General features: G+C 35.5%; 1 protein-coding gene across 1 annotated transcript in view; it reads left to right on the top strand.

The window, feature by feature from the left end:
* Positions 1–20,925, top strand: part of SOX6 (SRY-box transcription factor 6) — a 383,942-nt gene that overhangs the window by 256,389 nt on the left and 106,628 nt on the right. The window contains exons 8-9 of the mRNA XM_045557593.1: positions 1,624–1,703; positions 3,153–3,275. Coding sequence (XP_045413549.1) covers positions 1,624–1,703; positions 3,153–3,275 — 203 coding nt within the window. The remainder of the gene's footprint in view (positions 1–1,623; positions 1,704–3,152; positions 3,276–20,925) is intronic.

Genomic DNA, 20,925 nt, shown 5'->3' with positions numbered 1-20,925 from the left:
GCATAAAGTGACAGTCATTTACTATAAAAAATAATTTGGCCTAGTTATCTTTTCTAAAAACCTCATATGGTACTGCAAACCAAAATCAACCTCATGGAAGGGGAAAAACAAGATCAGATATTTTGAACATTACTCCATAGGAGACCATCACAATATAGTGTTAGTGAATGCATTGTAGCAGCGCTCCATATGCAATCAGAAGCCAATTGTTACTGGACTGTGTACAAGCACACACTGTGCTCAATGGTCTGATGAGGTATTATGGATATGATGCAAAGAGACTGTGTAGATTAGAAGCTAACAATTTGTTAAAAGTGAAAGCAACTTAACATTTACATTGGGCCAGCTGAGTAGCACTTCATGTGGCAAGCAGGATGAGTTCCAAGGAACCAGGGGCACCAGGAAGGCTCCAGGTATTAGTGTCCATGCAAAGAAAAAAAAAAAAAAGCTTTATTGCTTTCCAGTTGACTACCTTTATTATTGTGATTTTTTTCTACACTCTCTATTCATTATTACATTCAGCTTTCAGCAGGGAAAAGTTCATGTAAAACAGCATGATTATTATAAATGTCAAAAATGTGTGGAGGAACAGCCTATTAAAATATAGCCTAAATATAGCACATAACACCAACTTTAAATAAGTAGCTGAAGCCAAAGTGATACTCCATTAAATCACTGATATTATGTAATTTATCCACAAATATTAATTTTTATTTCAGTTACCACTATCCTGAGATGTTCCTTATCATTTTCTCTTGGTTGTTTAGGTTGCTGCACACAGCCTGTGTTCTTAGGTCACAGAAGGTACTTCAGTCTTCCTATTTAGGATTGGTCTGGAGTCAGAAACACATTAAGATGTAACATTGATTTCTACTGATCCATGCTCAATCTCTATCAGGCTTTTAGTACAGATGTGTCACGTAAAATGTGTGGTTATTTAATCAAATAATCATCAAAGAATGTTTGATAAGTGCCTAGTGTGCATGATTCTGTACTAGGTTCTACCGGTACAGTACCAGAGATTAAGCCACAAAAATATAGTTTCCATACTCACTGAGATACCAGGCATTTCACAGAATGTTGGCAGATGAGATTAGCTGCTCTCTCAGCCCTATCACACTGCAGAGGTTGTATTTTTAAAATTTTTTCTTTATTATTTCATAAAATAAAGTTTAGAGATATGGGCAGTCAATAAATAGCTCACAGTCTATTTTGGAGTCTAATGCTCTGCCTTGCCTACCAAGCCAAAACTATTTTTTGTTCTAATATAAAAGGCTCAATGCCTTCCCAGTGTACTGAGTGTCAGCCTGGCTTTAAGATATTTTTTTACTCTTAAAAAATGATGTATTACAAGATTTGTAATGGAGTGAACATGCTTGAATTGCACATTTACTTTTTTTAACATCACATTCATGTTTTGCCAGTTTGCCTACCAGCTATCTGTTAACAAAAAGTTCCAAGGCAGCACTGCAAGTCTGTGCCCAACTAAGTCTTTTGTTTCTGCAGATGTTTGGGCTTAGAGCAATGTTGTAAAGCTTAGGCAATCCAAGGACCATGTTTGTACTTGTCTGCTGTGATTCCCTGAGCATTGTCTAAACCTGTATGCATTGTTCTTTCCGACAGGTGATAACTACCCCGTACAGTTCATTCCATCAACAATGGCAGCTGCTGCTGCTTCTGGACTCAGCCCTTTACAGCTCCAGGTAAGTGCCAGAAGAAAAAAATATGGGATATGAGCCAGTACTTTAGTGGAAAACTGCTAACCAGCTGTATGCTAAATAATGGCCTGAATGTTAAATAATATTTTAAGCGTAGCCCAGAAGGATTAACACCTTATGTGCTTACCATACAGCAAATAGAAGAAAAACTGCCAGTTTCAATATTTTTAAAGGAAAAAAATCACATTATGACTTAGTACTATGTATTCTCTATCAGATGAGTTAATAGCTTTACAATTTTTATGCCTAGTTGTTTCTGGATATGTTAACTTTTTCCTTATCAGTTTTTCCTCCATGTCTCCATTTATGCACAGATTAGCTTTTATATATAAGCATCAAAACAGAAAATGATGTTGGATATTTTCCTTCTTGCAGCTCATAGAATATGGGTTGTTATTCTCAAATTACTTAATAATTGCTTGGCAAAATATAAACACATTGTTTCTGAATATGTGGATCCTCATCCTTTCCAGGGTCAAAAGTCTGGCCATGGTGTCTGACCAAGTTCTGGATTACTGTTCTTTACTTATGAGCTAAACTTGGGAAGAAAGTGTTTGGGAAACCAAATGAAAAATCATTTGCACCTTCTCTTTACAGTAAAATGAGGAAGGTAGAATAGTACTAGATGATCTCTATACCCTTCTAGTACTGCCATTTGAAAGGGAAGTTGAATATTCTTACTTATTCTTTAAGTAAGAATATATGTTTTAATTAATAAAAACAAAAAGGTAAGATCATTAACAATCAAATCCTTAGTATATGGTAGTAAACAACTTGAATTCAATACCGTGGGAAGTTTATTGAAGATAGTTTTTATTCTTAAAGTTTACTGTGATTATTTTTGAGTTTTCTTAAATAATCTAGAGAAGGTATTTTTATTTCTGAATTGAAAATAAAAAGTGTATAACTATTGTACCATGAAAAACATCATTTTGAATATTTGCAATTGGTTCTGCAAATACAGAATTTTTGCAATATTTTGAGACGTTTTTGTCATAATTCCCATCCAGGAAATCATAAAGGTGTTGCCCACTATGGGCTACCTAGCAGAGCTAGAAATTTTGCCTAAAGGAGCAGCAACCCTACCTTTCTTGCAAACCTTCACCTTCCTTACTACTAACACTGGAATGTACTGGAGTTCATAAAAATCTATAAAGAACCTTCATTATTTTAAACCTAATCTATTTCTTCTTTTCCTATAGCTGTGCTATAGAGTATCTTCTTGAGTCAGAGGCAGAAATAAGAAAACATTACCATTGTTTGATCCTATAACCAAGTTTCTGTAAAAGAGAGATACTGGGTCTTGAAATCGTCTACTTTCCATTCTTTGATGTGGTCAATACCCTGGATTTAGAAATATGTGTTCTGTTTCATGAGTTCTGACAGTATGTTTTGTCTTTTTTTTTTTTTTTTTCTGAATATGCTACTAAACAGAAGGGTCATGTCTCCCACCCACAAATTAGCCCAAGGCTAAAGGGCCTAAGTGACCGTTTTGGCAGGAATTTGGACACCTTTGAACATGGTGGTGGCCACTCTTACAACCACAAACAGATTGAGGTATGAATGCTTCCATTGGTGCTTCATTGGGTGGGGAACTCGATTGTTCAGTCATATGCTAGGCTTTTTTAAAAAGTAGCAAACATTCAGCCTAAACACTAAACCTAATCTTTCCCTTTTTCTCATTCCTAAGGAAGCTCTTCTTTTCCTCCTTTTTGTGCAGGAAAAAACAAAACAAAACAAAACAAAACAAAAACAAACAAATCACAGAGCAATGCCCCTGAATTAATGTTGCTCATTACTATATATTTTCAGGCAAATTCTTTACGTTATGAATGTCTTCAAAACGATCTTTCTTTCCCTCACTCTCTTACCTTTTCTTATGTATAGTGCTTAAAAATAGTTAAACATTTAAAAAAATTTATTTGACCATAGAAAAACCTTGTAAATTTGATAAAATATAATTTTGCTTATATAGATAAAACAGCTGAGGTTCAGAGAGGTTAAGTTATTTAACCAAAACTATAAAATATTCATTGAGTTGGGGTTATTACCAAGAATTTCTAACTCTACCTAATTAAGGTTTCCTAACACAGTTACTTAGGCTATAGTAGGGTAGATACCTGGGCCTGGGTGTTTGCTTTTTGCCCCATAAACTTTGGGAGTATCCTTTTCATATGTGACTCTCCAGTTAAGCTCTTTGTTGTTTTTGTAGGATAGTCTTACTACCTGAGAAAAGGTGGCTTATTTGGTTCATTTGAAAACCAAGTCATTTTCTTCTACAGGCACCATTCCTCCTCTCCCCAATTTCATGCTTAATTCTCTTCCTGTATCATTGGGGTCCCTTGCTGGGACTACCATATTGGAGGATTGCCAGCTATCTGTTGAATCACACCATCCCCCCAAAAAAGGATACAGGTTACCTCAGACTGAAACACACTTTAATTTTCTAAGTTAGATCTAATACCAAATTTTATATTCTGACCTAGGATGGGAAACTCAACTCTAAAAAAAGAAAATAATTACATCTAGCAAAGTTGTATATTCAGCTCCCATTGGCTCTGCCAGTTTATACATATAACATTATGTAATCAATAAAGGATCCCTTTGATATTATCTTTTCTGCTGCTTTTGAATCTGCCTTTTTGGAAAATGATAGGGAATGATCAATCCTAAGAAGAAGGAAAAGGACAAGATCAAAGGCCACCTTGGAAGTAGCCTAAGGAAGAGTTCCAGAGCTTGTTGCCTGCCTCCTTCTTTCCTTTTACTTTGATATAAGAGGTAGACAGGGGGTTTCCACTCAAACATGATTAGACACATTCTGTGTATCTGCTGTCTTCTATATAGCTAGGAGATATTTCTAAGGCTTTCTTTTGGCTGTAGAGAATATGCCATATTTCTGGGCATTCTGAAAGTCTACCATGGCTAAGAGAGCTAAAAAGAGAGATAACTGGACATTAGGGACAAGCTTTTCTGTATAATGACAGTTAGCAAGCTTACCCACTCAGAAAAGTCAGCTTGAGAAACTTTTAAATGCATAGAAGACTGTCAAAGCAGGTGGCCTTGGCTCAAACTCAAGACTTCCTCTCCTCTTACTTTTATTTTCTGTTGAGGTGTTGTGTTCTACCCTATCAAGCTTCCCTTAGCCAAGTTTCTATGCAATCTCTTATTTGCCTAATTTTTCACTTAGGTTGGCTTCTTTCCTAACCCCCACCCCTTTACCCCTACACCATCACTAACCCCTGATGTCAATTTGGCTTCTGTCAGGTTTCTGGAAACCATGATGTCATACATGTGAGTGCCAGAGCTGCGTAGTGCTGTAGCAATGCTGATCTAGAAGCACAGCATATGCCACTTGTCTGTCACTTTAATTAGGCTTAATAGGGAACCCATTAATGCAAGAGCCTTCATAGCTTTGCAGTTTAAGTTTGACTGGCTTGATAGTTTCCTTGGTTTTTGTTTATTCTTGCTCTGCTCTCTTGCTTCCATTTTTTTTTTGCACCTTTTTCCTGCATGTTGGGATACCTTTGATCTGTTTGTTTGTATGGATACTAGTTAGTAAAGATTGACCTCTTTTGAAAGACAGGTTTCCCAAACTTTCCTAGCATGAATGTGGCATGTTTATCAGGACATCCATGAACAACACAGTAGACACTTATATTTAAGCTGCTAGATAGTAACATTTTAAATCTTTAGCAAAGGTTGAGGGAAATTTTAATATTATCTTGCTTTATTGCTATTAAAATCTTTCTTTTCTTCCTTCCCTTGACAAGCTAAAATGTCACAGTTTTGTCAATAATCATGATCATGATAAACTGTTGCTACTGAGGAAACATTACAATTACGTTAACTGCTTTTATTTATAAACATTCTTGGGAGGAAAAGCCCACAACACACATTCTCTTACTGCCCTCCCTCCCCCCAATACATTGCCCAGAACTGGTCCTCTCTACTTAATGTTACAATTAATTTGCCCTTCTAAGGTTGTCATTTATAAATTTAATGAGCCTGGGTAAACCTTAACAGCATTTATAGTTATACTCTGAAATTTTGTTATCAAGTAGAGAAGAGGTATTAAAAATGGGAAGCTCCTCCTTACATTAACATATCCCTGTTATTTCTTTCTTTAAAATAAGGGAGATATAAGAAAGACCAATTTTTTTTAGACTACTGTGCTGATCTAAGGCATGCTTTTCTCTGCCTCAGGGGCATAATATTAGGAGAGAGAAGGCCAAAGAATGCTATTTTTAGTTGAACAGTTCAGCAGATGGAGGCATGAATACTCATATATCTGAAGGTTGAGGGGCTTGAACCATTAATTCTGATAATGTATTTAACCCTGGGAACAATCAGAAACTGTAACTCTAAGGTTACAATGCTTTTGACCTTTAGAGAACAGAGGGCACTTGCTATAGTAAACAATATATTATATTGCTACTTATTCCAATTCTCTGGCCCATATAAATTTCAGGACCAGTTGCCATTTGCCTTCTTCAGCTGTGTTAGCATTGATCCTTAAGTCAGTCAAAAAGAATGTTAAGGAAAGGGGACCAGTATAATGAAGCAGTCATGTAAATAAGGCCTTTAAACAGCTATGATGTTAGATTGTTTCTAAAGAAATATTGTCTCCGGAACTAAGCTCTGAATGACTTTCTTTTAATAGTGGTTTCAGTGTATTGATTCATTTTATGTTGTTACTTTCAATATGATAGATCCTTAAAGTGATTTTGTTTGGTTTTGTTTTAACTGGGAGTAGTGTTGCCTCATAGTTGTAGCTTATATTAAACACAATCTGGTACCATATGCAAAGTGATACACCTGTCTCATGCCTTCTTATTAAATGATGCATGTTTCTCTTTAGCAAATACAGCAGTTAAATATCACGCAGCTTAAGAATTTCTAATTAAAATATCTCCATGTGTCAGCATATTGGTAATGTATTATTTTAATCCATTTATTTTGTTTATGAAACAGTGACATATGTTTAGATTGTGAAATATATGAGCCTTAAAAATCACTTTATTGAAGAAAATTAATTCCTACAATACTGTCTTGGTAATGTGTTCACTCACCCAGTCAGTCACTGGCGGCACTGCCAGTCTTAATGTTGGGTAGACACACTTGCTAGTTTCATCCACATAACAGTCTTGGAAAGAAGCATAACAGTTCTTTTGCTTAGCTTCAAATAATAGGGTTATTCTTTCATTACTTTTTTTTCTTATTAATTCAAGCCTGTCCCCCTAAAACACTTTTTTTTTGACTTTTTAAAAAATACAATGAAAGATGGGACTGAGTATATGTATAAGAGATTCTGAAAGACCAATCAAAATTAAAACAAGCTAGTTACCTTTCAAAGTTAGACATAGTAATTTGTTTGTCAGCAGGGAGATGTTTGGGTCAGCCCTGAAATAAAGTGACTGTCAGCAGTTATTCCTACAAGACAAGTAATTTCACTCACTGTATTACTGACAGATTGCTCACTTCTCTGAATCACCAGAGAAAACAAACTTAATATTGTTACAGGCAGAGTTTCTGTCTTCATTAGCTTCAGAGAATGATTTTTATCTAGCATTCAAAGCTCACCAGGCTTTAGTTGGAACATATTTTAACAGACTGGTTCTTATAATGATAGTATGGGTAGTAGTGTAAATGAAAGAATTGTATATGAAAATTAAAAAATATCAGTATAAATGCATTTTCACTTTTACTTGATAAACATTATGTGTATTTTAGGGGAGATTTGAGGAAAGGAATGTAATTAGAGCCTTAAAGCACTAGGAAAACCTATCGACCATAAATTATTCTTAAATGAAACTATTAAAGTCTTGCCAAGTTTGCAAAGATGGAGGAGAACAATTGAAGTTTTTGCAAAAGTGAGTACAAACACATATTTTATTTAAATGATATTGTCAATTTTCATGCTACAAATGCAAAGTGAAGAAGTGTCCATCAACATTGGGAATGCTCTATTTCTATTTCAGTTCCAGCCTGAATCTTTATGATATTGTACTTAGAGGCTCTGTGTTGTCCTGTGGTACCCTGTTTTCTTATTTGCAATTTTAAACATGCCTCAGAGCTGTGTGGGAATGGGAGGGTAAGTTAGCTTTGCTGGGCAGACTTGGGAGGTTGTGATTTCTAGTAGAGAAGAGGGTTGAATAAAGACTTGATTAGGGTGACCTATTACTGGCTATCCAATGGAGAAAGAGGAATGCACTGATTCAAAGCTTATTTGGAGGATGCCAACCGTGGGGCTGTGCTTTGAGGGGAGTGCTTGCTTTTCTCTTAATCAGCCTTCACTCACCCCCTTTGACTCTTTTCTCGAGCTTGGGAGGATCATTACAGCCAGTCTTAGATGAGCTGTGGGCGAATGGAATGAGCTGCATTTATGGAATAGAACCTTGGATTAGGATTTTCACGATTACTTATTTGCTATGTTCTTCTGTTCTCTAAGTACCTCCTTTCTTTCAGTTTTTTCATTGTATAAAGGGCATAATACATATTTTTGGGATTGTTGTGAATAGTAAATGCGATAATAAAGCATACATTCAATTTCTGAAAATGTCAGCTGAACCATCATTAGACTAGATAAAAACTTTCCAATATCCCAATAAGGAGTCAATTCTACTCTAGATTTGCTGCCTTAAATACTTCTGATGGTGGGTATAGTATATTAAAGTGAAAGTAACTAAATTCAGGGATTTTGTCTCTTTTGTTTACAGTGCAATACCGAGCATTTTGCCTGGCACAGTGTTTGGTAAAATAAATGAATTAAAGAATTTTATCTTTGGTGGCTACCTGGGACTCAAGCTTCTCTGAAACTTTTTCTTTGGGCAAGTGATATGTCTATAGGAGGCATTATTTTGTGTAAATAAATTTTCATTTGTAGGTAGGTTTCTTAAGAAAAATGGCAGGTACCAAGTGAATCCTAAAAGACACTAAAGAATTATAGGCAGATTAGAGAGGATGAGGAATATGAAGATGATTCCTAGTGGTTGGAAATCTAACTTACCATTGTACTCAATGAAGCAGAAGAGGTTTATTCCCACTCACAAATTAAAATATTTCGGTAAACTGGATTTTCTTTTGAAAATTGGATTTTCATTTAGTGTTTAGGTAACCTGAAAGTTGAGAGAGTTGGCTCTTCTCACATAAGCTCTATTAATCACTGTTTGAGTTATTTGATTGGTGGGATATTCAACTGTACCCCAAGAGATGCTTCAGTAGGGGTCCAGGACCCTGGGATTATCAAACCAATGCAGTCCTCTCTCTCTTATAATGTAAGATTTCTACCAATAGTCATTTAGCTCTAGCCCTGGTAATTAATCCACCCAACAGGCATCTCTCAGTGTGCGAATACCTGTACTTGTATTTAAATAGATTTGTTGTAAGATATAACATTTTCTAAAATAATGACAGATATTTCTATTCATGTTTTATAAAACTGGAGTTTTAAAGTATTTTTTGGTTGATGTTATGTATCATATATCTGCATGTGTACGTATTATAATGAGTTGCCTTTGAATTTAGAGAGATGATATGATTAAGGATATATTAGAAAGTTTGAAAGCAAAACATTTTAGTGTTTTAGAAAATGCCTCTCTCCAGTTTTCAACCATGGAATAAGTCAGGATATTCAACATTTAGGAAATATATATCAGAAAAAGATATGATAAAACATTTTGACCTGTCAGGTAACAGCAGACTGAGCAGGACAAAAACATTTTAAATGATACTTTAGTTAAAAGAGATTAAAGGAGCTACAGTTAGATGGTTTCCCCTCATTTCTGACCACTAGGGCTAGCACACAGTTATAACTGTTCTGTCAGTTCCCCATTTCTGTTTTATTTGTAGAAGAGTTCGTATGCTGCAGGTCTGTATGTTTGTACAAATCCCTCTAAACTGTAAATTCAGGGAAAATTTGTAATTATTTGAGTTCTCTGTACTAATTTGAAACCATCTTGCTTTATTTTGGCTATTCTAGATTATAAGGCTTAGAATAATAACAGGATGCTCTTACATATCTTCCCAGCTTAAATGGCACAAATAAAGGACTTTTCTCAATTAAATGTAAATAAGCAATAAACATTTCCTATGTACTCTATACTGCATGCTATGTGGGTAAAAAAATGATTATATGTTCCTTTCTTTTATTCTTCCCTTATAATTGGTGACAGTGGTGGAATCATCCTGAGTCAAATTGAGAGAAACTAATTTAACATTCTTTTTTTCAGTTTTGTAAACATGAATTCTTTTATATTGATAATCATTTAATGCATATTTAGTTAAGTATTTGAATGTCAATTTAATGGACTAAAGAATGGAAGCAAAGTAGAGCAAAATAGATTTCTCAAGACCTCTACCCTCATGGTGAAGCAAAGATTTAAACTAAATTCTTAATTTCCAGTAAACTGCATTAAGAGTTCATTTCTCATTGTGTGTTTCTCTTATAACACCAACTACAGTACCCATAACCAACAGGTTACAGGTTGGTGTTACAATATCTAAATTAACCTAGACCATAATCCTTGGTACCTTGTCAACAATTTTCCTAGAGCTATTGACCTTGAACAGTATGAACTAAAGAAAAAGTAAATAAGTGATAGATATGTATGAAGAATTTATTGCTTAAAATATATCCACGTGCTTGACTGTCTCTACAAAGTGTAAGCATACAGTACTCATTTGAAGCCAGTTTGAAATAGAGCTGCTTTTCATCTACAGATTCCATTTTTGGGATAAATATCAAGTTTTCATTCTAATCCAGCCATTCATTTAAGTTAAAGAAAGAATGAAGAATTACATCTTTTTTAATTCTTCTTACTTGAAACCACACTTGTTATCTTTGAATGTGATTGTTAAAATAACCTACCACTTATTGTATCATTAGAGTTTTGTCAAAATTTGTATTTAAATGAGAGTTTATAAATGATCGTGCTCAGGAAAGTGAAGAAGAGTATATACTGTATGATTCCAATGATATGACATTCTGGAAAAGAAAAAACTATGGAGACAGTAAAAATATCAGTGGTTTCCAGGGGTTGGGGGCGGGGAGAGGGATGAGAAGGCAAAGCACAGAGGATTTTTAGGTTAGTGAAAATACTCTGTATGAGAGTATAATGATAGATACATGTCATTACACATTTGTCCAAATGTATAGACTGTATAACACCAAGAGTGAACCCTAATATAAACTGAACTTTAGGTGATTATGATGTGTCAATATAGGCTCATCAGTTGTAACAAATGTACCACTCTGGTGGGCACTATTGATAATGAGGGAGACTATCCATGTATAGGAACAGAACCTAAAACTGCTCTAAAAAAAAGTCTCTGAAAAAAGTTTGTAAGAAAATCCAAACATAATAAATTTAATCATTCAATATATATTTATTTAGGGTTATTATGTGCCAGGTACTGTTCTAGACAGGGGTCCTCAACTGGAGGCAGTCCTCCCTCCAGGGTTTCGTCAACAATGTCTAGAGACTTTTTTTTTATTGTTATGACTGGCAGGGGTTGGGGGGTATAACTACTGGCATCTCGTGAGTAGAGGCCAGGGATGCTGCTGAACACCCTGCAATGAACAGGACAGCCATCTGCAAGAAAGACTTATCCAGTCCAAAATGTCAATAGTGCTGAAGTTGAGAAAACCTGTTTTAGATACTGGGCAAATATCAACGAATAGAACAAAGCCCCTGCCCTCACAGAGTTTACATTCTAGTGGGATAAAAAAAAATAGGGAAATGAATACGTAATAAAGAATTGGGATTGTAAATCTTGCTCATCTTAACAGAAAGATCCCCACCTACCTATTTATCTATCCATCTGAATCTGGATGGGCAGATTTCTAAATATTAAGACCTAGTTGATTGTTTATCCTCAGTTTTTTCCTTAACTTTGATTTTTAAAACTGAAACTTTTCTTCTAGCCAGTCACTTCTGGCTGCAACAGGCACAACTCTCCTCAATAGTATTAAACACATTATGTACTTGGGATTTCAATAAGGGATTATCATTTCTGACTTTAATAGTATATAAGACTATCTTTCAGAGTGAATTAAAAATGAAATTTTGTGAGAACCTGGGAGCTGTTCATTAGTTTTTATAGAATGTTATTTATTGAGATCCCATAGAATGAATGGAATCATTCTTGGCAGAGAACCTGTACTTGATGTGTAAACTGGATATTACAAAGTAAGCCTGAATTCCTTTCTAAATCAAACAAAAAAGCAAATAGAGTAGTATGAATATTAAATATATGTATATATAAACACATATATGTATACATATACATGTATATATACCTATTTTATAACCTTTTACAGCTTAAAAAGCAATTTATATTTAGCCATTGTATTAAACATGATTTAATATTATACTTTATAAGAAGAAATTGAAGCACAGATGAGTTAAGTGACTAGGACAGTATTACTCATCTAGTATAAAAAACAGGACTACAGTAGATGGTTTAAATGTATTTTAAAATTTACCTCTTGGCCAGGATTCTTTGCATTAAACTCTGCTGACTAGTATGTAGGAAGCACAGTCATTTAGAAGCTTTCTTGCACAACTTATTCCTCTCTTATTGTAATATTCAAGTGAATTAAAGGGAACTCAAATTATAAGAGGGAAAAATTTCAAAGTTTACATGACATCCTCAAGATCCCACAGAGTTCACGTATTTTTCAAATTTCCAGCTAACTGTCCAGAAGAAACTTCAAGCCTAAGAGAATTTAATGAGGATAAGAACTACTATGATAAAAAACTGTCTTATCTTATTCTGTAGCTTTCCTTTGAGGAAAATGCTTAAAATCTTTTTGCTAAATGCCAGAGCCCTATTCTTCTGAGAGTTTCCAAGGCTGTCTTATAATTTGAAAGTTTTGATGAGTCTCGTAGAATAGCTGGGGAGTTGCATCCTTGCCCAACCCTGGCCTGGGCTGCCCTCTGAGCGTGTTCAGCAGGTTGCATGCCAGCAGATGAAGCAGATGTTTGACCATACTGGAATGGCGCGCCTGCTACATCAGGAGCTGGGTATTCCTCTTGACATCTGGACGTTGCTGGGTCGGGATGCCTGCCTCAGGCCAGGAGGCTGCGGGAGCTGTGGGGCAGAGAGCACAGAGTCTTTGCTGCTCTTTAAGCGATTAGTGCACTGAAGCAGCAATAATGTTGAATTATTGCTTGGCTGCTTTCTTCTTAGGAATCTTGGGACAATAGGAAAGTCAGGAAGGAGCATTTACAGTAAAGTCATGTTCAGAGAGACAAGACTAATTATAGAGTATTAAAGAGCTTTATTTTAAATGATTTAATTTACAAATAGCTCTGGGCCGCGCATGAAACTTTTTAGAACCATAAACCCAGTAGCTTAAAAAGACTTTTCTAATTAAAAATGGCTAGTATGGAAACATATTATTTCAGCTATTGTCCAGTTTTAGAGTTTCCTCAAGTTGTGCTATAGAAGATATAACATCTGTTAAAAAGAGAAAATAAACTAATACTTGAAGCTGCTGAGGAACATGTCTCTAGCCTAAGAGGAAGGAAGACTTTTAGGTAAGAGACTGACTGAATTATGCACTGGCTTTTACGGCTTCACTTTATCACACTGAAAACGGTCTGCATTTGCTACCCAGAACTGAAACCATCTGTTACACCAATTTCCTTTATGATGTGTGTTATTTAAGCACAATGGATGTGGAAATGGGTAGTTTAAAATGTATTTTGCGATGAACAGTTGTTGCTTTGCCTCTTATAATTTTTCATTAGTGAGACCTCTGTGCTAAAAGAAGCCTTCTTATAAACAGATTATGGCCATTTGTGTTCACAGTAATATATTGGAGAAGAACGCTATGTTACTCTCACTTAACCTTTGGTATTCTTGGGGGTTATATTTAATTAGCACTGGTGAGAGGCTGACCTGAGAGGCTGTAGAAAGTGATTGAGCTGCATTTTCTAAGCTCTGCTCTAGTCAGCTGGGAGAAAAATTTAAAAAAAATTAGAAAGTACTATTTTTTGAAATTCCCTCTAACTAAGCTGTATTTCAGTGGACCATTTAAAGCCCAAATGGACAAAGGTATTATTTCAGTCATTGAATTGTATCAAACTCCTTCTCACAGACCCAGTTTTAAAACTCTATAGGAAAGGTGGTTTAGCATCACATTCTCAATAGTTTATCAGTCAGTCTGCTTAAAGAAAAAGCAAATAAATAAAACAAAATTTTTTTTAAAAAGGAGAAACTCTCACTGTCACTGAATGGAATGGAGCGTGTGCTCCAACCAGTGTTCACTACTCTGGGGTTGTCCTCCAGAGTTAGGAGCTCTTTAGCCCACATAGGGAAACGATGCTTCTCTTTGCAGTGCTGCTGTTCACGTGGTTAGAACATCTTCCTCATGTCCAAAGGACTGTTTGCTCCAGGGCTCAATAGCCAGTCCCTACCTAATGTGTAGTTATGTCATTGACTCAGATATAGCACAATAAAGAGAGCAAGACAGTAAGATCATGAGAGTGCACGAGAGAAGCTTTGTTGAAATAGTGAAGGACTGGATGTGACTAATTTGGATGGAAATACTTCACTTCTCCATCTGTTCATCAGTGGTTTTAGTAAAGATGCATTTATTAGTTGCATAACAAAATAGTCATCTATAATTCATCTCTATCGAGTCATACCTTCCTGATTTTAGATATACCTCTGCCTTCATTTTCTGATTATGAAACACTATCACCAAATATAGACATACCTCACTATGAAACAGGAAGATGACTGTATACCTTCAGATAATGATTTGTGGCCACTTATTGAAACAATATACTGCCCTTGGTTTAGAAGCTGGCTTGCTCTCTTATATGTTCTCTGTCTATACAATAGTGAATGGCTTGAAGGCTTCAAGAAAGCAGTGCTCCTTGGTTCCATAAGACCACTGCAGTTAAAAGAGATAAATGACCATGAGCTAATTTCCTCTGAACCTCAATCTCCTCATCTGTGAAATGGTGTTAATGACACACCCCCCCAAAGGGTTGTGGTGAAGATTAAATGAGATAATATAAGCCAATTGACTGGCACAATGTATGTGTATTTGTGTGTGTGTGTGTGTGTGTGTATTATTGATTGACCAAGCTTGTTATGCACAGGCACTTTGAAATCCTTTTGTCCTAATGTCTATGCCTGATAACTGTTCATGATTTCAAAACACATGAAGTCCCAGTACAGAGCTCTTTCATAAAAAGTTACAGCCGGTCAGAAATTAGCGTACTTTAAATTAGACCTCCCACTAACCAAGAAACAAATGCCATGATATTGAATGAAAAGTCTTCACAAATAGACAATAAGATCATACAATTCTATAGACCTCCAGAGCCAGAAAGGCCCTCAGAGGCCTTGAGGGCCAAGTCATAACTCTACCACTGGTTCCATGATCTTGGACAAATTAATCTTTCTGATACCTAGATTTTATTAGATGGGATTAGAAATAATACGTACCCACATAGGGAAGTTGTGAGGAATACATAAGAAAATGCTTGTGAAAAGTGCTTCACACACTGTCAAGTTCTTTGTAAATCTTCTGATTTTTTAGTTGAAGAGACTGAGGCCCAGAGAGATGGATTACCCTGACCAAAACCACACAGCTAATAAGTGGTTTGGGTTAGGGTATATGGAATAGTGAGGCAACAGTGTGAAGAACTAATTTTGATTGCTTTTTGTACATAAATTTGACTGAATTAAACTGAATGGGCCAAGAAAACAGTATATCTCATGCTCTTACCTATTCTAGGTGGGGGTGGATGGGCGTGAGTTTTACTAGAGATATATATTATTTCAATTGAATGTGCCAACCTGATAAAGATTATCCATTAAGAAAACCAAAGTAAGGCATATTAAAAGTGTAAGACCCTGTTACAGTGCTGGTAGTAGTGATAAGGCCAGAATATAAATTTACATTAACATGATAAAAAGATTAATTATTTAACTAATTTACTATGCATTAATTCCCAAAATGTTTATTAAGTGCCTTCTATGTGGTAAGCACTCTTTTCTATTTTGGGTATACTAAGATCCATAGAACTTGACCCCTGCCCTCAGAGGGCCCACAATCTAGTAAGCAATGTGATAATTGTTAAAATAGATGCGTTCCCGGAGTGAAAATGTTATGGGAGGAAGAAATGTCTAGCTCTGCCCAGAGAAGTACTGGTGACCTTCATGGATGAGGTTATGTTAAAATTGAATCTTGAAAGGAGAATATAAGTTCACCAGGTTTATAGGGAAGGATGCAGAATGGCAGAGATGTAAAAGCACTCCAGACAAAGAGAATAGCCTTCCCATAGGTGTAGAAGCAATAGATAGCAAGGCACATTCAGAAACAACAAACAGTTGACACAGGTTGAGTGCACAGGAACAACTGTAGGTGAGATTGGAAATGTAAGCAAGGGGTCAGATCACAGAGTGCCTTTTACACCACACTTGGGAATTTGCAGTGCATGTGGTAGACATGATTTTATTCACACCATAAATGGTAAAGTGGTAAAGGTATAGTGAACAACTTAATGATGTGATATTCCTCTATTAATTTGATCTCTAGTTTATATTTCCCATTACACTAGATTTAATAGTTAGGGAACCATGTTTGGTAAGATTGATAGTCCCTTTAGTACAATGGTACCCTGTGGCAAGTGAGACTGTACAAATAATGTAATGATACACACTGAATAAACAAAACTGTTTAAGACTGAAGCAAAGCCAAGGTCCAACCATTTCCTGGGGATTTGGGGAAATCCCGTAATCTGCAGTTTATACTAAACCCAGTCATATTTAGCACATTGCTTCTTAGTGAATCGGCCTTGATACTATATTTCAACCAAATAATGAAGCAAGGAGTAAAAAAATCTATAAAGAAAAGCTATAGTTCTTCTAATTGTTAATGCCTTGCAATTATGCCCCTTTCTGGAATAATAAAATGTTCCTTGGCAGAGGTCAGGATCTCTGCCACTGACTTATTTAACAGATCCTCTTAACATCTGTCCTGCAGACTGTTCACTTTATTAGCAGACAAGAGACCCAACAGACTTAGCCTGCTGTGTCCCTTTTTCACATTCACACAGCTGTGGATTAACTCAGACTTTCCAGAAGAGGACCAACCAGAAGGGATAGTAATGTTATTGGCTGATTCTAAAAAGATGGGAAAAAGAGCAGAAACAAATGTTGCCCTAGTACAATTCAGTGTTTTTAGGGTGACAATTGCCAGTCTGTTTTAAAAAGGAATAAAAGCAGCTATTCCACTAAAAAAGGAAAGTCTATTCATATCTGTGTGGGAACCTAATCAGGCTCTTGTTTCCAGTGACGATGACTCCACAGTTGCACCAGGTCTGTGACAAGAATGCTCCTTTTGTATGCCGATAGTGTGGAAATGATAAAATTTCCTTTAAGAGACATATGTGTTTACATCATGAGATGTGTTATTTGACATAATGCTTTGTTCTCATATTTTCCATGCAGAGTTTCATGCTGGTTTTTCAGCTAGGAATCTTTGATTAACTAGAAGTAGTTGCTGAAATAAAATTGACACTTTTGTTTTATGATTCATCTTGCTGAGCTGTAAATTATAGTAAAACATATAAGGAATGACAGAAAGAAGTGCTGATTTGAACCTCTGACCCATGACAGGCACAAAAACATAAGATTATTCCTTTAAAGAGCTGCATAGAGACATAAATATTCCATGGGCCACTTGGAATTATGCCCTCTTAACAAACTAAAGCTGTGATTTTACATCATGTAATGAGAGTTTTCTAGGGGTGTTATGGTAGGCATAGAGGAGATTTGGAGATTCAGGAAAACATCCCCTAAATTAGGACTTTGAATGCTTAAAGATTTTTCTCTGTCCAACCATGAACAATAAAAACAAGAACAAAACAAATTTCCTGTTCCCTAAATGAGTATCCAATGGTGGTTTCCCTTTTACCAGAGAAGTGGTACATTTTATATATCTTAAGGGTTTCTCAAAGCCATGTTGGCCCATAGTGCAAATTCTGTGGAGCACAGTCTTTGGGTACTAGACCAAAGAAATGGGCTGGAAGGGGAGACATTACTAGATGCAGAACAGAAAAATGCCATTAGCCCCAATACTTCCCGTGTTGCGGAGATTGGTGTCCATTCTGCCCATGATTGTTTTAACCTTTAGTTAACAAAGGACCTCTTTCTGGGACTTCACTGTGAGCAAAGCCTACCTAACTGTTCTCAGTCAAAATTAATTGTTCCCAGTGATGGTGTTTCAGTAGTAATTTGTATTATAAATGCTTCCATTATACCATTTATCGTATTATGTTTTTCTCCCTCTCTTCTTCCTACTATTGGTGTGAGACAGCATATCTTTGCTGTCCTAAAAGCATATCTTCTTCATCTTTGTATCCCTTATACATTTTGCTAAATTTAATAAAAATGACAGTAAGTGATTGTTTTTCTGAATAAGATTTTTGAAGTGACTTCTCTTAGGAGAATGTACCTGTAAGAATAAAAGAGCCTACAAGTATTGAGTCTTTATAGTGTGTCACTGTTCTAAGTATGTTATGTGCGTTAACTTATTTACTCCATACAACAATCTTTTGGAGTAGGTTCTATTATTATACCCATTTTACAGATGTGGAAACTTAAGGCCCAGAGCGATTAAATAACTTACCCAAGATCATACAGTTAGTAAACCGTGGTTCTGACTAAAGAGGGTACACTCTTAATCACTATGCTATTCTGTCATAGAAATTTATAAGCCCTTATTTTTCTAAATTTCTTATTCAGTCCTTTATATTAACCACTACCTGCTTCATCTGCTATAGGAATTTTTCAAGGTGGATTATTGTGATATGTATCAGTATCATATCTAGTGATAATATAAAGCATGTATGTTTATTATACTCTATTTGAATGATTTTTACTACGGTTGCCATGTATAAGGTATCATTCCTTTCTGCTAATTAGAGAGTAAGCCATGGGTATTACTGTAGGATACAGATGGCATATTTACATACTGCAAAATATGCTGAAGTTCTCCAATTGGCAATACTAATAATTTGCAGTTTAAAAAGTAACAGTTAGTAGAGTTACCTTGAAACAGGTTAAAACATTATTTGAATGTAAAAAACTACAAGAGAAAATATAAAAAGAAAGTAAGAAGAGAGTATTTTATATATTTCTTGTCTGGTATACCTGATCACTTAAAAGTGAATTCAAAATACTTCCTTATCTCCTTCAATATTTATAATAAATGCATATTTTAGTTTAGTATTAATATGAAATTTATGTTTAATAAGTCTATATATTTAATCATAGATATGAATTTTGTTCATTAGCATGATTCTTATGTTTAATCTTCTAAATCTGCTGAGAAATTAAACACCAAGTTCAGTTTAAAAACAGTAAAAACATTTTATATAATAAACACATTCATTTCCAACTAGCAACATTTGTTCTGTTCAATGATTAAGTGAAAAAATAGCATTTAGATAATATTATACTTTCTTTTCATGCAATTTTGTTTTCCCAAATATATATTTTTAACAATTTAAATAATATCCTTTTTTTATTCATTACACAGTTACCCATATTTTTCTCCATTCTGTGTTGCTTTGGAAGGTTCATTATGGATGAAAATCGAAGGGCATAGAAGCTGGGCAGGGTAGAATATTTTTCAAGCAACAGCATCTGGTTCCTTGGCAGTCATTAAGGGCCAAGGCAAGACAGCCCTGGCATAACTCCAGGTCCTTATGTGAGTATTGCTGAGGGATTTCCAGGTCTGCCATGTTGTTTTAATGGTGTTTCCTAGAAACCTAGACACTCAGAGGAATTCAAAGTTCACTTTATAATATATGAGGCCTACATGATCTGGCCCCCTTGCTATCTTTCTGACACCTGATATATTACCCTTTGCCCAGTTCACTCTGCTCCAATTACACTGGTTTCCTTGTTGTTTCTCAGACATTCCAAGCACAAGCACACCTTTGCCACAGGACTTTCACCTATACTTTGCCTCTACCTGGATGCCATCCCCAGATAAGGGTATGGCTGATCCCTCACTTGCTTCAGGTCTCTATTCAAATGTCCCCTTCTCTGAGTTTTCTTGACTTCTCTATATATAAACCCCTCACCCCACCCCATACTCACATGCCTGGTCACTTTATATTTCACAGCACGTATCACCACCAGAGTTACCTATCTATGTGCTTATTTGTCTATCTTCTCCTTCCTACCCCTTCCCCTAAAGTCACTGCTCACTTCTCTTTTTCCAAAACCTAAATGGTATCTGCTCCACAGTAGCCACTCAATAAATAATTTTTTAATGAATAGATAAAAGAATGAATTAATTTACCTTTGGTTACAAAGAAATTATGTTTTCAAATATTGGTAAACTAACATATATTAATTTACTAAAAATAGATTATTGAACTCAGCACATATAGTCACATGTGCTCAAAAATATGGGCACATTAAAAACATCCTTATGACACTTAGTTTGAGGGAAATAACACTTAGGTTTCAAATCCAACTTCTGGACTCATGGATGAGTTTTTATATCTTATTGGTAGAGTCAAGATGCACTTGTTTAAGGTTAACCTGATGAACTAAGGCTTTGTGACTAGAGAGTTAAGGCAGCATTACAAATACAAGCTATACCACTTGGAGCACATTCAGAGAACTGGAGCTCTTCAGCATTGCCTGCCCAGCTCTTGGAAACAAAACGAAAATAGATTCATTCCCATAATGCTGATTTCCAAGTGCCCTCATTATCACCTCTTTGAATATCTTGCTTCAAGAACTAAATTATTAATTGTTTCAATGACTAAACTTTTATTTCTATAAATAAGGCACTATATATTTACATATTTTATTTAGTGCCCTGAAAGAGAAGATGCTTGGGAGAAACAGAGATATAGAGTGTTTCTTGTTAAAATTATTGGGAGTTGTATTGTTCATTCTTAGTTATTTGCATTGTACAAGTAGATTCCATAAGGAAATGCTCTTCTAAATGCATTCCAATATAACTGGTACAATTGGAGAATGAATTCCAGCTTACTTTTTGTAGCAGAAGACTGGGTGATCCGCTACCTGATGCATTCTGATTTTTTTTTTAAGTTCCTTATTGTAAGGGTAGGACCTTTGATCTGAGCCTCTCTGTATTCTCTTTTCGTTTTCACAGCTTCTCCTCTCCTTCTATACCCAATACATCCCCTGCCCCACT

This window comes from Lemur catta, chromosome 7, assembly GCF_020740605.2.
Source record: "Lemur catta isolate mLemCat1 chromosome 7, mLemCat1.pri, whole genome shotgun sequence".
NCBI lineage: Eukaryota > Metazoa > Chordata > Mammalia > Primates > Lemuridae > Lemur > Lemur catta.
This window is presented reverse-complemented; position numbering and strand designations above follow the sequence as displayed.